Below are 22,264 nucleotides of genomic sequence, written 5' to 3'. Positions count from 1 at the left end.
TAAAATGCTTGATATTACATATATTTAAAAATTTTTTTAAGATTTTACATATTTGAGAGACAGTTTAAATGGGGGAGAAGGACAGAGGGAGGAGAGAGATTCTGAAGCATACTCCACGCTGAGCTTAGAGCCCAATGCCATGCTCGATCTTATGACCCTGAGATCATGACCTGAGCCAAAGTCAGACATTTTACTGACTGAGCCACCTAGGTGCCCCTTGATATTACATATTTTTAAAAGGACTAGAGTCCCACTAGTTTTCCTCTTTTAAAAAAGTCCATTTTTTGTAGTCTTAGGATAATATAGAAATAAATATCTGTGATTAAGGAAAATAATTAATTTCTGTGTAATTATATTCAGGAAGATGGAGGAAGAATTTATCATGAACTTCCCTCATTCCAGGCATGATGCATGTTCTGTCATTTAGTATTCCTGTCAACTCAAAAATAGGTCTTTTCTCCATCTCATTTGATCTCAGATGAGGAAACTAATACCCAGTTCATGTTACTTGAGATTGTAGGTGTAGGATTAGAATCCAGATCATACTTCATAGCTCTGTATTACTTTCCATGGATTTTCAGTCATGGGACGGTGTGAGGGGTGGGATAGGGTTGACTTTGGCCTCCTGCCTGGAAGTGGCAAGGGCAAGGTATGAAGTGGGGTAACACATCTGAATCACCTGGAGGGCATCTTCAAATTATGCTTATGGCACTCTGCTTCCCTCTAATTTTGCTACCCCCATTCCATCACAGTAAGAAATGGTTTGGTAATATGTCACATTCTGCAAGTATGTTGGGGTAGAAAAAAGATTGAGGGGCAGCCCAGATAGCTCAGCGGTTTAGTGCCTGCCTTCAGCCCAGGGCGTGATCCTAGAGACCCGGGATCGAGTCCCATATCAGGCTCCCTGCATGGAGCCTGCTTCTCTCTCTCTCTGTGTCTCTCATGAATGAATGAATGAATGAATGAATGATAAATGAAAGAAAAAAGATTGAACACTATTGTCTTGTGATACACTGCCTAGATATGAAATTATATACATAATTACAAGTATGGATTTAATGTATGGATGTAGTCCTAAAAATATTCTGACCACCTTATTTTTCTTTACTGCTTCTAGACAATTTAGAAATATTTGGACGTCTTTATATGTTCTCTGTATAAAAGAAGTAGTAAATACTGTATATTTTTTTCAGGTTACACTTACCTGTCAGTGACAATAAAATAACAAAAACATGTATTTCTTATTTTAGTTTGCAGCATTACTTCTTGGTTCATCTTTCATTGAAAATGAAAACTGGTTTATAGTGCTTTTCGATCTAAACCTAATTATGTAGAAGAATTAACTAAGGAAAATTAAGCCGTATACAGCTGTTTTGCAAATTTAGTAGAAAGCTGTATGGGGGGAAAATATTAAACCATACACTGCCCAATAAGGTATGAGGAAGCTAATTGCTTCCTGTCCCTTTCGAAATTACTCAGCCTGAGAAAAGAGAGCACATATTGATTTACTGTATAGTAAATGCCCCATGTCTCTCCTCCTCTAACACCCAGACACATACTGCACATATGCACACGACAGGAGTGGCAAGGAACTGCATATCTAACCACCTCTACCATCAAACTTACGTAATGAAGAATTGGGATAGAACATTTTCTTCCTTTGTAAAACACAATAGCATAAAATTATTAAAGCACGTAAAATGAATGGCAGTGTAGTATTTATCTTGAATGTGTTTGCTTTTAAGCTTAAAAGAAAGCAAGTTTCCAAAGGAAAATGTATTTTCTGGTAATATGGTCTCAGTCTAACCTACTTCTGTGCAAATACTAGTACCAATTAATACATTTATAGGCATGTAGAGTTTTAGAAGCAGTGTTAAAACTTAGCCCATTTGACAATTTTTTGGGAAGTTATTATGAAGATTATACAAATTCACATTATACTCTCCAACATGGTCTTTTGCTTTATTTCAGAAATGATCTACTAATTGAGAGAATGGGCATTTTATTTATATATGTTGTGTTTTAACTCCTGTGTAGGTTCTGTCCTGCTATTTGTGATTTTTCTATAAGAATCTGATTTCTTTTTCAGAATAGACTTTGAAATGATAGTGTTGATTGTCCCAAAGCCAAATCAGTAAATTAGTGAGAAGTTTATTTTTTTCTTTTTTTTTTTTCTTTTTATTTTTTTTAGTGAGAAGTTTAAAAAAGAACACACACAGAAGAACTTACAGAGCAAACGGCCTTCTTTTTTTTTTTTTTAAAGATTTTCCTTATTAATGAGAGACGGGGTGGGGGCGGGGCGGCATGGGCAGAGACACTGGCAGAGGGAGAAGCAGGCTCCATGCAGGGAGCCCGACGTGGGACCCCATCCCGGGTCTCCAGGATCACGCCCTGGGCCAAATACAGGCGCTAAACCACCGAGCCACCCGGGCTGCCCTCTGAAGGACAATTTATAATTACTCATGTAAATGTATGTATTTTATTTAAGATTTTACTTTATTTATCCGCGAGAGAGCACGAGCGAGGGGGAAGGGCAAAGGGAGAGGGAGAAGGAGACTCCCTGCTCAGCATGGAGCCCGATGCGGAGCTTGATCCTGGGACCCTGAGATCATGACCAGAGCCAAAGGCAGATGCTTCACCCACTGAGCCACCCAGGCGCCCCTAAACATGTATATTTTAGAAGTGTAATAGCATGTGTGCTTCTTTTTTTGTCTTAATGTAAATTATTTGCTATGATTTTTAATTGTGACCACGATTGCCTCTACAGCTTAGGAACTCATCATATTACAGTGTCTTGCGCTTTATCTTGAAAGGGTCGGGGCATCCTTATTTTGCAGATGGGAGCATATTTTGTGATTAGAGTGAGTTTTCCTTTGTCTCATCGTATGTTACTTAGTATATTGCAAAGTTTTTTGTTGTTGCTAAAAAAATATTTTATTTGGAAATAGATATTTCTTTGGAAATATATTTGCCTCCTCCGTTGGACATTAATTTCTATTCCTCAAAGAGCTCGGTTTCCGCTTTTCCCAGGGCTCTGTTGTTGGCTTTTGTAAGCCTCCCTCCTCCTGGCGCCCCTTGAATCCCAGAACTCTGACGCAGGTCTAGCTGCTGTAGCCTGGCTGCTGTTTACTAGCGAGTTCCCATTAACATAGCCACCACTCCTGGGCTGGATAATGGACTCAAAGGTTAAGAGCAGAGGATCTCAACAGCTCCAATCAGCAGGGCTTTTCCAGGGCTAATTACCTCTTTACTGCGCTGACTCTAATGTGACATGTTTATTGCCTTAACTAACAACTCATTAGCTTAGTTGATGTTTTTGTCAATATTAATTCGTTCATTTAAGCCAAGTCAAAGCTTAAACAAAGATGTCCAGACTGAGAAACGGGCAGCAGAGTGACTTTTGTTTGCTCATCTTTTTTTTCCTCCCTTACTCAACTTCAATAAAATAAATGTGTAGAAAGGAAGCATTTAGCGTGCTCGCAGTGAGAATGTTGGCATTTGTTTATTTGCTCGCATGTAAAGCAATTCTGAATTAATTTCTCCTAGGGTTACTCTAGTCTTCATCTCACAGTTTACTTAATATTTAGTGTCCACTAAGGACAACTGATTCTCATCTTTGATGATCTATCTGTGAAGGGTTAAACATTCAGCAGTTCCATGTTCAGGTGAACGCTTTACTGTCGTTATTAGAAAAGAAATTAACTAATCCTGCCTGTGATTTTCATCTCCACTAGACTACTTATAAAATTACTTTGAGATTATGCTAACTTAATTAAGTTAATTGTGTGAATTATTTAAAAAGAGTATGCAATTATGAAATTACCATGAAGCATTTCAGTTTTTGCCATAGTTTTGATTAACTTTAATGGTATTTTTGGGAAAATGTCATTGTTTTTGATTTCATGTATTTTTTTTAATAATTAAATTCTAAAAGCCCTAGACAAATGGGTAAAATAACTGAGCATGAGTCTTTGATCGAGCAGTAAGTCAGTTACTTTGGAGAGGTACATCAGCACCTTCAGAACCCTGTAATCCATCTGGTGAGCCCCTCTCACAGGATGTTTAATGGTGTACAGATGACCGGGAAAGGTTACGATGCATTCCTGTTCAGACATGAATGAAGCTGCCGTCATGGGGGGAGGGGGTTCGTCTCTGGAAAGACCATTGGTTGGTTCCTGGAAGTGATCAGATCCAGAGAAGGCTGTAGAAGCTATGCATGGAACACGTTGAGAAGTATGTCCCATAAACCAGATACTCCTATCTGTTTCCTCCATTGTCTGTATCTACAGAAGGTTACATGAACGCTGCATTATTATCAGTAGGTATTCAGAAGTCCGGAAATTATAAATACTCTAGTCTACATAATTGTACACATTCTGCACTAAATACTCTGATTATGTTTACATTCTTTGCTTTCTTAGCCTTTTTTTTTTTCCCTGAATCTGCTTCGGTCAGGCTTTTCTGACTTTCACTCTCCTGAAACCTTTTCAGTAAGGTAACCAGGGACTTCATGTGTTGCCCAAGTCAGGAAGTAATTCTCAGCTCTTGTCTCTCTCTCTTGGTAGCCAGTAATTCCAGCTATGTTGAAACCTGCGACTCTGCTTAGTTTCTGTGACGTTGTTCTTTCCTGTTTCTCCCACCTCATTAGCCACTTGTACCCAGACTTGGTGTTCCCCCTCTTTCTTCTGTACCTACCCTCATTCTTTACCAATTACTGCCAGTCCCGTGGCTTCAGTGCAGCATATACAGATGATTTTTAACTTTCTGATTCCAACCCTGGTTTCCATGCCAATCTCCAGACGCATATGTCCAGTTGCTTATTTGAACTCTACCTTCAGATGTATCTCAAATTGGAAATGCCTAAAACTAAAATTTAGATTATTGCTTCCACTTCAAAAACAAATAAAAAACTTCCTTGTCTCCTGTTGCTACTCATTTTAGTGAGTGCCACCGTCATTAACATAGCCATTCCTGCCCAAATGCCTGGAATCCGTTTTACTTCTCTCTATATCATATATTCACATCCAATCCCTAAATGAATCTTGTCTGCTCTACTGAAGTTACTTCAAAAATCCAGAATTTACAGGGTGTGAGAACTGTGTCACTACCGTTTTAGTCCAGGCCTTTATTATCTCTTGCTTGAACCATTTTAAGAACCTCCCAGTTGGCCTTCCTGATGTGACCGTCTATTCTGTATACAGCATCCTGATACTTCCTGGTTGACAGCGGGTCATGTCACTCTCCTCCGTGTAACTTCCATGAATTTCTCATAATACTTAAAACCCCACAGGAGAAATGCTCATGTGATCCATCCCACAGCTGCCTCTCTTATTGTATATCCTTCCACTTTTGTCCTTGTCCACTGCCATCTAACCACTCTGGACTTTTGCTGGCCCGAAGATATCCCGTCCAACCACAGGGCCTTTGGTGCTGTTCTCTTAGCCTAGAATGCTTCTCCCACTGGTGCCCCCATGCCTCTCTTTCATTTCACTCAGGCCTTTGTTCAAATGTTACCTTCTGCAGAGTCCTTTCCTCTTGTCAGTTTTTAGGCTTTTACTCTTGCTTTTTCTTTACAGGACTTAGTTCTGCTTGACATATCTATTTGTTCTTCTAGTCTGTCTGGCTCAACTGGAATGTAAGTTCTGTGAGAGCACAGATTTTGCTGACCTGTGCTTAAAAACAATGCCTGGAACATAGCAAGTACTAGTAAATTTTGAATGAATAGGTAATCACTTAGCTAGTAGGCACTAGAGCTAGAACTTCAACCCTAGAGTACTTTTGCCACCCACCCATATGGCCACCAACCCACTGATTCATGCTGTTTAACCATCCTACACCTTTTAGGATCAGGACATAGAGGTATTTGGACCTCTATTAATTAAAGATTTAAAGATTTAATTAAAGATTCCCTAGATTAATGGATTTTAAAATTTTACTTCTTTGATATCATAAACACCGACTTCTATTATTTTACTTCTTTATTACTGACCCTCAAACTGTCCAAAAGTCAGGACTTTTTACATTCACGAGGCAGAAAAAGACTATATGCAGTAAGTAATATCTCTTTCTTTATAGGAAGGTAAGATTCCCTAATTTTAGTTTGCCATCCAAAATATATAAAATACTAAAAAAGCCAAAATGACTTTAAATATCATTGTATGACATAATTTGAAGTTCACTAAAACCGACAAAAAACATACTTTGAATCAAAGAATGTTTGCATTTTAGAGTCTTCTGATTCTAGAACAAGAAACAGTGAATTACACTGAAATAGGACTGTTTTGATAAAACTGATAGATGAATGAGTTTTTAAATATCTTTGTTAAATTGGCTTCCTAATTTCAGAGTTACTTTACACTTTTTATTTAAAAAATTAAGCTTCTGTGCAATGAAGGATGTAAACTGTTTAACAAGCAGTTTTAACAACTGCATTAATACAAGGCATTTAGTTATAGAAGTGTTTGTTAATTAGTCCATATCCATGAATAACGCACACAACATTGGAATTATTTTTAATTAAGTCAGGTTTCTGTATAAAGCAAAGGAGTGGAATTCCAGATGGCACTCTGCCATCCTTGTTCTTTGATGGACATTAACAAGTGGGAAAAGGCTTCCTTCACTTGGTTACACTTTGAAATAAGTGGCCAATCATTATTAATTCATTTTGCACTCATTGTAATGGCATAAATCATCATAAATTCATTTGGTTTAAAGTGCATATAATGTGTTCTCCCATAGGAATTTCCTTGTAATTGAACTATTAATTAATGCATTTTTTTTAATATGACCTTTTTTCCCCCTCCTGTGCTATTCAGAGCTAAGGGTGATTAGTGGCCATTTCTTCATTTATGATATTTTTTAAGTAAAAGGAACAAAGGTCTAACTAGGCCCGATGACTGGCCTAGGAAGGACCAGACAGAGCTCAAGAAAATAGTTTATATATAACCTACCAATGGGATAGCCATAATAATTATGAAGGACCTCCGAGGACTCTGAAAAATTCTCTGAAATGCTATGGTTTTGTAGTAATTCCAGTAAGAAAATTTCATTCTCCTTTGATAAATATGGTATGACTCTAGCTTCTGTTTTAGTTTCCAGTTCTTAAAACTCCTTCCTATGGCCACTAGTTTTCTGAAAGCATTGGCTGCCATAAAATCCAAGTTCCCCTGCCTGCAGCAAGGAGACACTCCATAAAGTAGGTCCCCATTTCTGCCCTCACACTCAGTCGTTCCAGTGCTTTCATTTATCCAGTGCTATTTCCTTGTACAGGGCGTACTGGTTGCTAGAGGGCTTGTAATAGCTCGTTCTGGAATCTGCCTATGAGGTCTTCAAGCTTCAAGGGAAGCATGAGAGGAAACAGCCTTCCCCTAAAGGAAATAAAAATTACAAATGGAAAGCTGGGAAAAAGTACCAATTTTACAACTTTTTAGGTGATCCTTTCCTATTTAGTGCTATTGCAGGACAATTAGGAACTGAGTAAAAATTACTACTGCATGATTCAAGTTCATGTCATGAGCATGTCATGTTAGTAGGATCTGTGGTTGTATAAAAATAAAGGTTTGAGTTAGTATTGCAAGTGTTAATATTGGTGTATGTAACTGGCCGTTGATCGTGTGTGTGTGTGTGTGTGTGTGTGTGTGTAAATAAAGACAGTCTAATAGGCTGTAGAGAACTCAAGGTACTCCTATCAGGCTCAGTCCCTACCTTCGTTAGAAAGGCAAGAAGGGGAAAAAAGTGAGATAACAATATAAAAGTTATCTGTTATCAAATGGTGCTTAAAATAATACCCAGTGCTTATAGAAATATATAACTATAGTTTTTTATGGTTAATATTTTCGTAGAATAAGTATTCCATAATGCTTAGGGTACATTAATAAAGTAAGTCTACACTTTGTGGTAAGGATGAATAAATGCCCCAGAAGACAAATTCGTTATTACCTAAGTAATTGTGTGTGTGTGGCGGGGGGGGGGGGGGGGGGGGGAGAAAGAGATGGCTTGTTTGCTAATCTTTTGAAAGAGCTAGTCATCATTACCAGGCAGATAAAACAAAAATGTTTTGAATTGGGGTCCTCACTGGTCATTTCATGATGGGACAATATTTATTTTGCAAAAGCAACAACTTAGTCATGGTAGAAAACCGTCAGCTCTTTAATCATTGCTCTCGTAGGCTTTATTTTGCTCTGTCTCAATCCTTTCTCATTTTTAGTGTTTTGCTGTTACAGCAAAGCATAAATATTTTCTTGCCGCTTTGCTTTTATGTAGCACTTTTAAAAAAACAGTAAGAATAAAGTTGGAACCGTTTTCAAAAAATTGCTTGAGTTAAAAAGCTTGAGATAAGATGGCACTAATATATGAGCTTTTGTTATTACTCTTGACTGCCCGACAACAGAATTCAAACAGCCAGAGGGCCTAAGTTAATTGTGATTTATCCAATGCTAGATTTTAGTGCTTTCTGCTTTTCAAAGCATTTTGTTGTATTTTGATTTGTTTTCGACTGTTCTGAGCATGTGTGCATTTTTGGTAGTTCATTTATACTTTTGGCTAGACATCCGTATGGTGATGGTGGTGTGCTATATGCTAGATTCCCACTATAAAGCTGCCACAGTATGTATTACTTATCTCATGGGTGAGAAACACTAGTAATTTGATAAATGGACTTTGAATATGGCCCCAGAATTATTTGAATAATGCTGAATTCTATACCGTCAGCTTTCTACCACTTCCTGCCTGCAAGGTGAGTGCAGTGCTAGATGTGCAGTAGACTGTTTTGTGACCACGGTGCAACTAAGTTAGAGCCAAGATGATTGCAAGGATCTTACTATGGTTATATTTAGATGTCGATCCAGTGACAGCAACTTTCTCATTATACAAGAAAAGATGAAGCATTTAATTCATTTAATCTTCTGTTTGCGGGAGACACTAGTAACTGCAGTTGAAATCATGCCTTAATTCAGAAGGAGGAAGGTTATAGTTTTGAATCCCTAGTTGGGTAGAGTGTCATGAATAAAGAAGCAAGTTGTGTTCAGACCTGTACTGGCCCTATGACACATGGCCTGGGCCACAGAGGCCTGGACTCCTTTCCCAGGCCTGCAGCTCACCCCTTGCCTTCTACAGTTCTCAGTTATCTCATGTGAAGCACAGGAAGGGATGCTATTGTTCTAAAGTCCTTTCAGTCTGAAAATTCTAGGATTCTAATTAATCCATTTGGCTGGGGATGAACAGATCAGAATTAAACAGGTAATAGGTCTTACCCTTTCTAGCATAAGACAACCCAAGTGTTGATCTTTCTAAATGAAAATCTAATCAAACCTCCTTTGCTTAAAACTTTCAGTAGTTTCCCATTGTCACCAGAATAAACAAACTTCTGGCATGACATATGAGGCCCTTTGTGATTGGGCTCTAGTAACCTGTCCTGCCTCATTTCTCACTGTTCTGGTTCATCCAACTTGTCCTCTTTTCTCCCTTGCCCATCACCTCAACCTCTTCTTTTTTTCCCCAACAAGATCGCCAGCCATGTTGAGCTATGTGTAATCCCTTGATCTGACCCTGTTCTTTCTCATTTCCTCATCATGAGACATACTCTTTTCTCTGTCTGGAATGCTTTCTTTCCATAGTCCTCTCCTTTGAGTAGTTGACTCCTACGTACTCTTTAGGTTTGGGTATAGAAGTCACCTTTCCCTGGAAGCCTTCTCATACTCTCTGGTGGAGTTAAGTGCCCCTATTAAGTTCTCTCTGGATACCTTATGCTTTTAAATGCTCTAACAATACTCGGAATATATTGAAATGACCTGTTTGCTCAACCATCTCCTGAACTAGAATCCGTGTCCTTGAACTTTTTATTATATTTATTTTATATATAGTTATCACAGGAATCTTTGGATGGCTAGGTTGGAACCAAATTGTGGAAGACTTTGAAGAATGTCAGTCCAGTTTGTTGAACTTTTTCATACTGCTACTAGGGAGCCTTTTATGATACAATCAGTCATGGTGTCAGATGAGAGCATCATTCTGTGCCTTGCTTACTATTTATTTTGGTACAAAATTAGATTTCCTCTTGCACAGATTAAAATATAACTATTATTGGGTACCAAAGGTTTAAGGAAAATTCTGAGAGAGAAAATTCATAAAATTGTCATGAGACTTTTTCTGGCAAAAGAGAAGTACGTAGGTATCTTAATTTTAGCTTTTTTTTTTTTTTTATCACCTTGGTCCATGTTGCAGAGCTGCTATCTGTTATGGAATCATAAGTCAGATAAACCCTGAAGTAGAGAATACAGTATAAGTCAAAAAAAGGAATCTTAAATTTACCTATCCCTTTTTATTATTGTAACAACTATTTCTTAAAGGCTCATTCCTTTATATCATCAGAAGGAATCTGTGATTAGGAAGTTTGAACCCTTAGGCATCCGAGAGTGCTCCTCCAGAACATCAGTGTCATTATTCCTGGTAGCATTAAAGTCATAAGCATCTTATTAATCAACAAGGCTAGAAATCAAAATGTTTACTTGAAAAGCCTCTTCATCTTCTCTTATTTACACATTTTGCTTGGAATAAGTTGTCAGGTGTGGAATTATATAGCATTCTTCTGTCTTTATAATTCCAAAACAGACCAGTGAAAAATAATCAGACTCTAGTTAGTGGATTTAAAATGTGTGTGTTAAACAGACCATTCTTCTCTTGGCTTTTCTTGGTGCCCCCTACATCGCCTGCCAGAACTGTGGGGGTTTTTACTGTATGTTACCCAGAGACTGTGATCTGAACTAAAGAAGGAGAGGTGCTATAGGAGAATTTTACTTATAAGATCACTGAATGAAATAGTGATTTAAGAGAGGCGATGGCATGCCAGAGGGAACCTGCATTTCCTGCTGAGCTGGGTGGCATCCTCACTGTGAGGGTAGACCATACTTTGCAGGGGAGCAGAAGATACCCCGAGGACCATTGCAAGGCCAGGGGTCTTTTGAAGTCTGCCTACTGAGTCTTCCTTTTCTGTCATTTCGTTGCAAGGTGAGTGATCACAGCCCCTATGCTGTCCTTCCTACTTTGTTAGAAAAATGATGGAAAACATCAAGAAACTGGCCACTTAATGGTTTACTTTTGCTTTCAAGATAAAATTGTCAGAGTGGTGAGGAAGCTGCCTCCAGAGTTCCCACACAGAGGCTGCAAGAAATCAGCCCTCCCTGGGATTGCCAGAATGCTCCTGCCTGTAATGAATACAGGAATAGTGGAGTGCAGTTAAGGGAAATGATGATTGAAATGCTATAAAACATTGTACTTAGGAAACCTTTGCCCCTTCACAAAACTGCTTCCCAAGGACACAGCTTCAGGAAGCCCTGTCCCTTAGACTGGAGCCATTGCTGCTTGTGCTTCAGGATGTCTGCAGAGAGCAGCACTGGGGTTTTCTCTGCAGCTCTTAAAACTTCCTAGAAGTAAAGAATGACAGAAAAGTGGTGGATCTCTTGACATTTTGAAATACCATTCTGACAAACTGGAGCAGGGAACTGCATTAGAGATGTACATGCAGTAAAGGCAGATGTATTTCCATCTTAGGTCTGTAATGTGTGCAGAGTGCTGTGCTTGGTGATCTGGGAGATGTAAAGTTACATGCACCATAGTTCCTACCCTCCAGGAGCAACAAACTTGATGAGGAAAAGGGAAATTCACAGAAAGGCTTATATTTAAAAATATCGTGTGGTAAGGGATGAGTAAGTGCTGGCAGAAAATATAAAACAGTGGGTCACGATTTTTAAAAGGGGTTTATATTTTTATGATCCACAAAACTTGAAGCTAATGTAGGACATGGCTAAGTGGGAGAGTAAAATTTTCAAATACGTGTATGAATGAAGTCATGAATATCAACATGTCTCCTCCAGGAGGCTTTCCACGTATACGTACCTTTTCAGCTTCCTGCAAGACTTGTTAACCCAAGAACCGTGGCCTCCTGGAAATTTTTGTGTGTGTGTCATTTGATGGATATGTACATGTATTATATGTAGTTTCCTGGGGAAAAGACCAATGGTTTTCAACAGATTTTTCAAGGGTTCTACAGCAGCAGGTATTCTGAACCACGAACAAACAGTGCATTGGCAGACAAGAGTCTGGGCTTTACAGCATCCTTCATGTCTCTTCACCTCCAGTTCAATCCATTCTCGTTTAACAATTGGCTAGAACATAAAAATGAGTAAATGCCTTTATTTGTTAACTGCATTAAAGTTTATATGCCACGTTCTCAATTTTGAAAACAGGCAAGTTCAACATGCTTTTCGTGACTGCCGTTTGAGGAGCCCTCCCGGGTGCTAGGCACATGGCAGTGCACTTTGTCTGATCAGCCCAACACTCTTGCTCTGTGAGAGTGAGCTGTTTTCTCATTTTACAGACAAGGAAACTGAAGCTCATGATACCTTCTTCGGCCTGCCCCACTAAGTTATGAAACTGGTTACTTCCCTGTCTTAAATCTGAAGCCTGTGTATCCCTTAAGCAGTCCGCTATACTGTTCTATGATGTGTAAACAGTTTTGTTTCTTCCCCTCAAGAAACAAACAGCCTCTTCTAAATTGATATTTGCTCTTCACAGTCCCTGTTTTCTAAATGTCAAAATGCCTTTTGAAATAGGTGAGCTTTTACAGCTTGACGGCCATTAGGCTTATGTATACAAATTGTTAGCATTATCTTCGACATAAAGAAATACATGTTAATTAGAATCTAGATGATTTCATCAGATTTAAAAGTAATATCAAACTGTCTTTTCATTTCTTTACCAAACTTGTGTGAAGAATTTACCACATACTTCACATCATTGTACTGGATCAGCATAGCAGAATATGGAGAAACATAGATGCTTGTGGGGGAAACTTTTTAAAACTATATCTGTGCCTTCATCCCTGATCCCTGTTGGGATATAACAAATATAACATTATTTGAAACCATCTCCATTTTACAGAATGCTGAGTAGGAAGAGACCTTGTTTGGAATTTAGGATCACTGATATATTTTGAAATTATATATACTTATTTATACATAATTCTTATGAAATTAAAGCATTTTAGAATATGGTATAAAATATTGTAACCTAACTTATCTTCTTTAAAGTATGTGGCGGGATCCCTGGGTGGCGCAGCGGTTTAGCGCCTGCCTTTGGCCCGGGGCGCGATCCTGGAGACCCGGGATCGAATCCCACGTCAGGCTCCCGGTGCATGGAGCCTGCTTCTCCCTCTGCCTGTGTCTCTGCCTCTCTCTCTCTCTCACTGTGTGCCTATCATAAATAATAAATAAAAATTAAAAAAAAAAATAAAAAAAAAATAAAGTATGTGGCTGAGCGAACTGTAAACTTGAGATCTTTTATAGTCTTACTGCTCAAAAACCCCTTTTAGTTAAAGAAAAAAAATCAAAAGTGATTTATACTTTGAAAATGTCTTCGAAAAAAATCACAAAAGTAAAATTACTTTATTGCTTTGCTTCTTATTTTGTAATTTTAGGTAAGGCACTGACATTTCTTCTGCTGCAGCCCCCCAGCCCCAAACTTCCTCCACACAGTACGATCCGAAGAACAGCCATTGATCTAATTGGACGTGGTTTCACGGTCTGGGAGCCTTACATGGATGTGTCTGCTGTCCTCATGGGGCTTCTTGAACTTTGTGCTGATGCCGAGAAACAGCTCGCCAAGTACGTGCTCAATTCCAGTTAATTTGTGGAGATTTTGTTTGTGTTCTGTCAGTTGGTATTTTATTTTTGTTTGAGGTCATTGATTGCCCTTGATAGATTATGTGTTTTTAGTAGATAATGAAACCCCAAATATCTCAATATATGAAATTTTGGTTATAGATAAGGAAAGGGAAATCTATTTATGTAATTTGGGCACACTTAAGATTTAGCATTGAGCCAGTGAATGGCTGATCTGTGACATAGTTTCTAAATTGTGCTTATTGTGCCTTGACATATTATTATCTAATAATAGTGTAAACATATCACTTACAAGGAAAATTGTGTATATACCTGCTCAAACATTTACTCATAGAATACATGACAGATAGTTTGGGGAATTATTCCTTCACACTCATAGTAATTTTTAAATTAAATTTATTGAGGTTTCACTTGCACACAGCCAAGGACCAGCTGTAGGAGGTTGCAGAGATCCAGAGAAGCAGTGATGAGAGTAGAGGGAAAGGCAGATGAGCTGAGGGAGCTGCTGAAATGAAGTAAGTGGGAAGCCCTTGGTAGCCAAGTGGCCAAGAATGATGGGAAGGCAATTGGGGGTGTGATGATAGAGGTTCTAGCTGACTTGAGAACTCAGCTTCCTAATTCTTGGAGGAAGGTTTTTGTTTATTTTAATTTTGCGATTTTATTTTTAAAATTTTTTTTTAATTTTTATTTATTTATGATAGAGAAAGAGAGAGAGGCAGAGACATAGGCAGAGGGAGAAGCAGGCTCCATGCACTGGGAGCCCGACATGGGATTCGATCCCGGGTCTCCAGGATCGTGCCCTGGGCCAAAGGCAGGCGCTAAACCACTGCGCCACCCAGGGATCCCAGCGATTTTATTTTTTAAAAGATTTTATTTATTTTAGAGAAAGAGAGAATAGGGGGAGAAACAGAGAAAGAGAGACAAGCAGACTCTGTGGTGAGCATAGAGCCGGAGGCTGGGGCTCAATGCAGTGCTCAGTCCCCCTACTGTGAGATCATGACCTGAACCAAAATCAAGAGTCAGACACCTAGCCAACTGAGTCACTCAGGCGCCCCTGTTTTTGTTTTTTCATGACTCAGGTGCCCCTGTTTTTGTTTTTTCAGTATCGCCATCCTAGTGTTAGGAATCTTTGAACTGGCCCATGGTGCCTCTCTAAATGTAAATGTTATCACCTCTGATTTTCTCATTGAATGGCATTTCATCTTATCTTTGTTGACCTTGGAAAAAACTAGAATTCTCTGCCCTTTTCTTTTCTTTTTTTTTTTTTTTTTTTTTTTTTTTTTTGTCCTTTTCTTCATGGTTGTCTTTCTTATATCCCATAGTTCTCTTATGATCCATCATGGCTCTAGGCTCAGGGAGTAGAGATCAAAGAAGTTATTAAAAGGCTAGACTGGGATGCTGTGGCTTTGTCTACAGATTGGACATTCTCAGCCCAAAGTCCCAAGATGGATTGGTAGAAGGTGGTATTTATTTCCAATTTAGGCAGCTGCCCGCCCCCTACCTCCTATCATACTGCCACATTTCCTAAACATTTACTCTCTGTCTTCCTAGCTGTTTGCTTTTCAGCAAGTCATTTCACCTCTTACCTCAGTTCCATCTACAAGTTGGGGCTAATTAAATACCTACCTCATAAAGTTGATATTAAATGTGTTTCTGTTTGCAAAGCACTTGGAAGAATACTTAGCACATACTAAAAGATTAAATGGGAATTCCCTGTATGGTGGTAGTAAAAGTGGTGATGCCATTGTCATTGTTTCAGAGTCAGCAGATCAAGAGCTGCCTGGTTCTAGAATGAATAGTTTGACATAATGGCAGCCAGGATAGTTTTTGGATGCAGAAGGCCTGAAGGTTCTTGATTGACTTTAAGAATTCGGAGGAAACTGAGCCTGCGAGTTTGAAGCAATAGTAAGAGGCAACTGGCCTTTGTGCAAAGCCCAGAACATATTTTCAGCCCTCTGCCTTCTTCTGCAACTGCCTGTATACCTTCCAATTTTGTTTTGACCAATTTTATAGTCTATTTTCAAAGCTGATCTAAACACCATTTCAATAGTATGCAGTCTTGTTTTGTTGCCTAGGAGAAGTGATAGGCTTTATTTTAGACATAGTATTTAATATTTTGTTTTATTTTGTTTTTAAATCAGTTTACATGAAGCTTATATCAGCAAACATAAAGATATACTGTGCTTTATCTACATGTAGTATGTCCATAGACACTTTAGTTCTTCAGTAGATAATTTAAATCCTGCTATTACATCCTTTTCTGTCATGAAGATTAGTATAACTCTATACACAGCTCTAAATAAATGAATGTATCAGCATGTAGCCTTGAGGAGTCCAATGTAATTTTCATCATGATAAATTGCATAATAAGCAAGAAAATGTTTGCTTATTAATCTATAACAAGATGTAGATTGAAAATGGCCTGTTACATCCGTGACACCATTGGTACAGGCTGTAGAAGGACTGAGACAGGGTGAAACAGAGCAGGGATGTGTGCCTCCTACCCACATGATGGTGCCTACTGTGCCTCCCCTTTGTGCCTGATTTACTCTGTATGTGATGACAGTGCTCAGCCACCTTGCCTCTAACTGCTGCGTTAGGCTCGCTTTATGAAGAAGCTTTTATGTTAGGCTTGTGCTTTTTAAAATTTCAGTTCATGTTAACTGGAAAAGAAAAAACAGGAGCACCTGAGTGGCTCAGTTGAGTAAGCATCTGCCCTCAGCTCAAGTCATGATCCCAAGGTCCTGGGATCGAGTTCTGAGTCAGGCTCCCTGCTGGGTGGGGAGTCTGCTTCTTGCTCTCTCTCTGCCCCTCCTCTCCCCATGCACTCGCTCACTCACTCACTCTTTTGTGTTCTCTCTCTCAAATAAATAAATCCAGTCTTAAAAAAATAAAAAAAGGGAAGGAAAAGAAAAAACGTACAGAGTCCTTCCCTCTTTAATACTGTTCTTGTGAGTTTATGAAAAAGGGGATTGAAGGGGGAGCTAACTCAGACTGCTACCTAGTTCTGTAAGACACATATGATAGGAGAGTTTCTTTCTTCCTCTCTCTCCCATGTATTGACAACCTCTGTCAGAGATTATTCCTGAGAGGTCTCCTGAGAAACTATAGATGGCTTAATTGATAGGGCATTTTTCCAGAATTAAAATGCCTTTATTTTAGAAATAGGACTGAGAATTTTACATCTTTGAAATCAAAATAATGCCAGTTTTCTAATGTGTTTAGCTATTTTACCAGATTTTAAACTATGTTTATTAACTAAGCAAGCTTTTATTCAGTAGTTAATATATGGAAGGTACAATATTGGGTATTATATTTAGTTACAAAGTTGCATCAGACAAAGATTCTGTCTCCAAGGTACTTGCAATCTGAAGGAAGGATAAGATCTGATGATGCAAAAAGAGAAGGAGAGTAAAAGGTAGGGACACTCAGAAGATGGGGAGGTGAGTCACAGCTGGGTGCTCAGAAAGGATGCCAGGAAGAGTTTTATTTGCATCTCCCATTTGAATAATTTTGAGGAAAGGCAAAAGGACAGAGGTGGAAATGTATGAGCATGCCCCACAGATGCCGAAGAGCTCTTTAAAACATATGGCAAATGACTGTAAACATGGTTTTTAACCAATTTTATTTTATTCATTCCTTGCAGAACTTAAACTGTGGGGAGTGCCCATCTAAAAGTTGAACATAAGTTCTTTCCCAGTTATCTCAGGGGAATAGAATCAGGGTTAAAGAGAGGATTTTCTCTTTTATCTTATAAAATGATTATAAAATGATAATAGAAGTTTATAAAATGAATCTGAAAGAGGTTCTGTCTCTTGTCCACAGAAATACTGGTCATTGGAAAAGGTGAGCTTCAGACCTAGGTCTCACTGACCCCAAGAGCTCTGCTCCTACCCCTGTGCCATCTTGCACCCACACAGCTACAGATCAAGACAATATTAAGCATAAAACAGCCTATTCAAAGGATATAAAAGCTGCCAACTCAATTGTCAGTGTACTTTCAGATTTTAAAAGTATACTGAATGAAATCATTTCCATGACAAATTTTGTACCTTCTAGAAATTAATAGCCTATTTAAATATCATTAAGCTCCTTGAGTGCCTGGTTCATGTATTATGCATTTATTCATATTTATTCATAACACCTGTCACATGATTTGCATTTAATAAACATTTAATAATGTCAAAGAATTTTAGAGATGAGCATCTTCAACAGTATTCAATCCAGTGCTTTCAGTATGCTATCCAATAAAAACAAGGTTTAGAGAGATGATGCAACTTACCTGAGATCTCACCAGTACTAGAAAAGCTAAAACGATCACCCAGGTCTCCCGACTCCCATTTTGCTTCTCCCATACCTGTATTGTCATGCCACCCTTTATGTGACAAGTGATCCACAGGGAGACTCTCGGAGGAATTTTTTAAATTAATGATTATGGGCTGCTCATTTGTGATGGACTGTTTTTGTTTTTGTTTTTTGATGGACTGTTTAATAGAGAATGCAGACTGCTCTCATTGAAATCCTAGATAGAACCATTCCTAGCTAATTGTGAGAAAAAAAGAAACATGCAGTATTATGAATTTTATAAATCCTTCCTTTTTTTGGTCACCATGGTTATGTACATATGGATAAAATGTTAGAAACAATAGAAAATCCTACCCTGTAAAAGAACAGAAAAATCCTTGTGCTTTTTAAAGACTAACTCCCTTCTGTACATGTTGTGGTCTAATTCTGATTCTGTTTTCCTAGTTCATATTGCAGGGCCTTTGCTCTCAAAGAGAACAGCAGAGCTGTGCTGGCTACCATTGCTGAGGGGGGCAAACTCTCATCTCCTATGGCTATGATGGAAGAATATTAATGAATTACCAAAAGCCCACTGCTTTTCTGCAATATTCAGTTTACCAAACTTTTTTTTTTTTTTTAAGATGTTATTTATTCTTGAGAGACAGAGAGAGAGAGAGGCAGAGACACAGGCAGAGGGAGAAGCAGGCTCCCTGCATTGAGCCCAATGGGGGACTTGATCCCGGGACTGTGGGGTCACGTACTGGGCTGAAGGCAGACGCTCAACCACTGAGCCACCCAAGCATCCCTTTACCAAACTTTAAAAGAGAAACATAGTCAACTAGAAACCCCGTGCTTTGATTAACATACAGATAAACCCCATATGTTAGAAAGAAATGTTATTTTTGAACCATATACTTGGAGAAAAAGAATTGACATTTTAACTCAAATTTTAACCATACTTTTTAACTATAAGACAGGGGGTAGAGAATATATCATATAAACACTAAGGTATTTTTAGGATTTTATATTTAAACTATGTTTCCTATTCACCTTTATTTATTTAAATTTTTTATTAATTTTTTTTTTTTTTAACAGAGTGTGTGGAGGGGGAGGGAGGAGCAGAGGGAGAGGAAGAAGGAGAAAGAGAATCTGAAGCAGTCTCCATGTCCAGTGCAGAGCCCAATGCAGGGCTCAGTCTCAGGACCCTGAGATCATGACCTGAGCCAAAACTAAGAGTCAGACGCTTAACTGCCTGAACCACCCAGGTGCCCCAGACATTTATTTTTAATAGAAAATGTATAATCTGAGGAAACCACTTAACTAAATTATGTTAGCATAGTTTTTACAACTCATAGTTGTAAATGTATACAACATATAGGAAATAGATATAAAAGCTGGGCACTTGTTGGGGGAATCACATTTGTGTTTAGGAGACTAATGCTACATTTGAGTTATCAAATTAAGGTTTAATATAACAGACAAGAATTGATGATTCCTTGATACATTAAAGACACTTGCTAGTAAGTGTCTGGAAGGGGTAAGATGGAATTCTCAGTTATGAAACAAAGTATGCATTTCCAAAATAATTCTGGTCCCTGTTTTCCATGAGGAATGTTTTCCGTGCCCTGTTACTGTGTATCTTCGTTGGTTTGGGTGACTGTAACAAAATAGCACAGACTAGGGACTTCCACAACAGAATCTTACTTGTTAGAATTCTAGAAGCTGGGAATTCCGGGAAGGAGGTGCTCACAAGGTGAGTTTCATTCTGAGGCCTCTTCTCTGGGCCTGTAGATGGCCGCTGTGCCGCTGCCTGCTCACGCAACTCCTTTGGGAGTGAGCCAGAGCACGTTTTCTGGTCTGTTATACGGCAGGGATCCCATCATGAGGGCCTCACCCACCTGGCTCCTCTGACCCTAAGTACCTCCCTGAGGTTCCGTCTCCAAATACTGTCACAGCAAATTTTCAGGGGACACAAACATTTAGTTCGTAATACTGTTTGGCCATGATTTGTGGGTTATTCTATGAAAGATTAAGTGGTTCTTCCCCCTGAATATTCTCTTACAGTATTCCTGAATTTGACAGATGGGGAAGTCTGACAATTGTAGATGGTGACATTTAACTATAGTGGTCTGACGTGTGACTTCTAAAATGCTTTTACCACGATGGAGTAAGGGTTAGAGCAGATTAATGAGCAGTCACGTGAGGAATGAGCTCAGCCTGAGTGGACTGTTTCTCTATTCATGATTTTTATTTACAGTATCTGTCATCACTCGCGTTTCATGTGGGACGGGTATACTGAAATGCTGAGTAAAATAGAGAGTATGTCCTATCCTATTTTTTTAACTAAAGACCCATCTTAAAACCCTATATAACCAATGAATTGCATAACAGCCAAATAAGCAGGATGCGATGAAGATCCCAGAATAAGACAGACACCCCTTTAATTTCACACCTCTGATAGTAGAATCCTCCTTCATTCAGTTAGAATCCCACATTAAAATATATCACATACACAGCGCACCTTTGACTTTGAAGATAACTACGTGTAGAATTAGACTTTGCCTGTTGGGACGACTAGATCAATTACTTTGACTTCATTGCCTGGTCAGTTCAGTCAAATAACTGGCTTAAGCGATTTTTTTTTTTCCTGCTGGATTTTCCAGGTAACTTCATTTAGCGCATAACTCTCAAGCTACCACTACGTCCAAGGGGCTGCGCTGGGCACTTTGGGGGGATCACAGGATTAGAAGGCATAGTACCAGTCTGCATAGAGTTCATGATACAAAACTAATTCATAATGCTTGGCAGAAGCAGATCTAGTGCTAAGAGCCTAGGATAAACGGGTTTTGTTGTTGGTTGGTTTTGTTTCAATAGATTGTAATTGAATGCTCTAGCAATTGCAGAACAACTCTTGGCTTCCACAAGAACTGAACAGAGGGGTGAGGAGAGCATGCTAATGGGGGCAGTGGTAGTGGAGGAGCGTAAGCCGTGTACTCTAGTCAGAAGAGGAATGGAATTCTAGGGACCAGCTTTGAACTTAGCCTGGCCTCAGGAACAGAGGTGTGTTGCAAAGACGGAGTCATAAATTAGTGAAACTAGATTATGGACGGCCTAGAACCTCAAGCCAAGGTTTTAAGATTTTTCTTAGAAGCACTGGTCCCCACTGAGGTTTTTAAGCACTTTAACCATGAAGTAAAGTTAGTGCTTTTGGAAGATTACTCTGATGTGATGCATTAAATAGGCTACAGAGGGGAGTCTTCCCCTGTGCCTTGGCAAATCCTCTCTGTTCCCACACTCCCAGCCCCCCTGCCTGTGTACCATGGATGTGCTGAATGAACCTGTGCAGACGACTGACCTCAGAGCAATAGATGTGTCTGCATCCTGAAGTCCTGCACTGCAGCCATCAGACGCTGATCAAGAGAATCACTCAAATGTACCCTCTTGATGCCTCTTACAAATTGTTGGATGTTCCAACTTCCACTGAATTCATGAGCAATACTTTTACTGTCTTTGGTTACTTGCTGCAGCTTCTCTTCCAGACGCCAAACTTTTGCCATTTTTCCTACCACAAGAAGTGTGCCTATTTCCCAAATTCACAAGATTGTTTGCTGAGATGGATTAAGGGTATTGTATGATGCCTTTAACTTGAAACCAGTGACCTGCTGCAAGTTGATCTCATTTTCTTTTCACTTTGTTTCTATTTATGAGAGTCATCTTGGGCACAACAAACATCTATTGTCTGTATAATATATATAGGTGAGACATAGGACTGAGGTTTTTACATTTGCCTGCTCATTTAATCATCTCGTCAGCCTTTTAATCATCTCGTCAATTTCAAGTTGTTATTTTAATAGACCCATTTTACAGATGTTGTGCTTTACTCAGGCCAGGTTGGCCACAGGGCACAGCATAAGGATCGGGGGACAATATCCATTTGTCATCCTTAGGTGAACACATACATGCAGAGTCATTCATTCTCATTCTTTCCTTCTCTTTCTCTCCCTCCACTCCCTTCTTGGCTTCCCATTAAACTTTTTACTCCTGAAGGAACAAAGAAGGTCTGGAAGAGAGGTGGGTGGTGCAGTTGGTAGGATTCTGTTTGTGTGAGTAGAACTCTGGTTTCCAACTGCAAGCCATCACAACAGCACACAGCAGGGAATGGACGGGACTTTTCTGGACTCCAGGAGATGCTCTAACACTTGGTCTGCAAAAGGGAGATCCCATCTCTTAGAAACTCGGGAGATAGTATAGCCACCCATAGGGAGTGTGGACAGGCAGCCAGAACCATGAAGCTCAGCAGGGTC

The 22,264-nt window shown here is 39.1% G+C and overlaps 1 protein-coding gene across 5 annotated transcripts in view; it reads left to right on the top strand.

The window, feature by feature from the left end:
• Positions 1–22,264, top strand: part of WDR7 (WD repeat domain 7) — a 354,125-nt gene that overhangs the window by 232,092 nt on the left and 99,769 nt on the right. For all 5 annotated transcript variants that reach the window (XM_077891960.1, XM_077891970.1, XM_077891949.1 and 2 more), the window contains one exon: positions 13,472–13,658. In XM_077891960.1, coding sequence (XP_077748086.1) covers positions 13,472–13,658 — 187 coding nt within the window. The remainder of the gene's footprint in view (positions 1–13,471; positions 13,659–22,264) is intronic.

This window comes from Canis aureus, chromosome 1 (genome assembly GCF_053574225.1).
Source record: "Canis aureus isolate CA01 chromosome 1, VMU_Caureus_v.1.0, whole genome shotgun sequence".
In the NCBI taxonomy this organism is placed as follows: Eukaryota; Metazoa; Chordata; class Mammalia; order Carnivora; family Canidae; genus Canis; species Canis aureus.
Note: the sequence above shows the minus strand (reverse complement) of the source record. Positions and strands in the feature narration are given on the sequence as shown.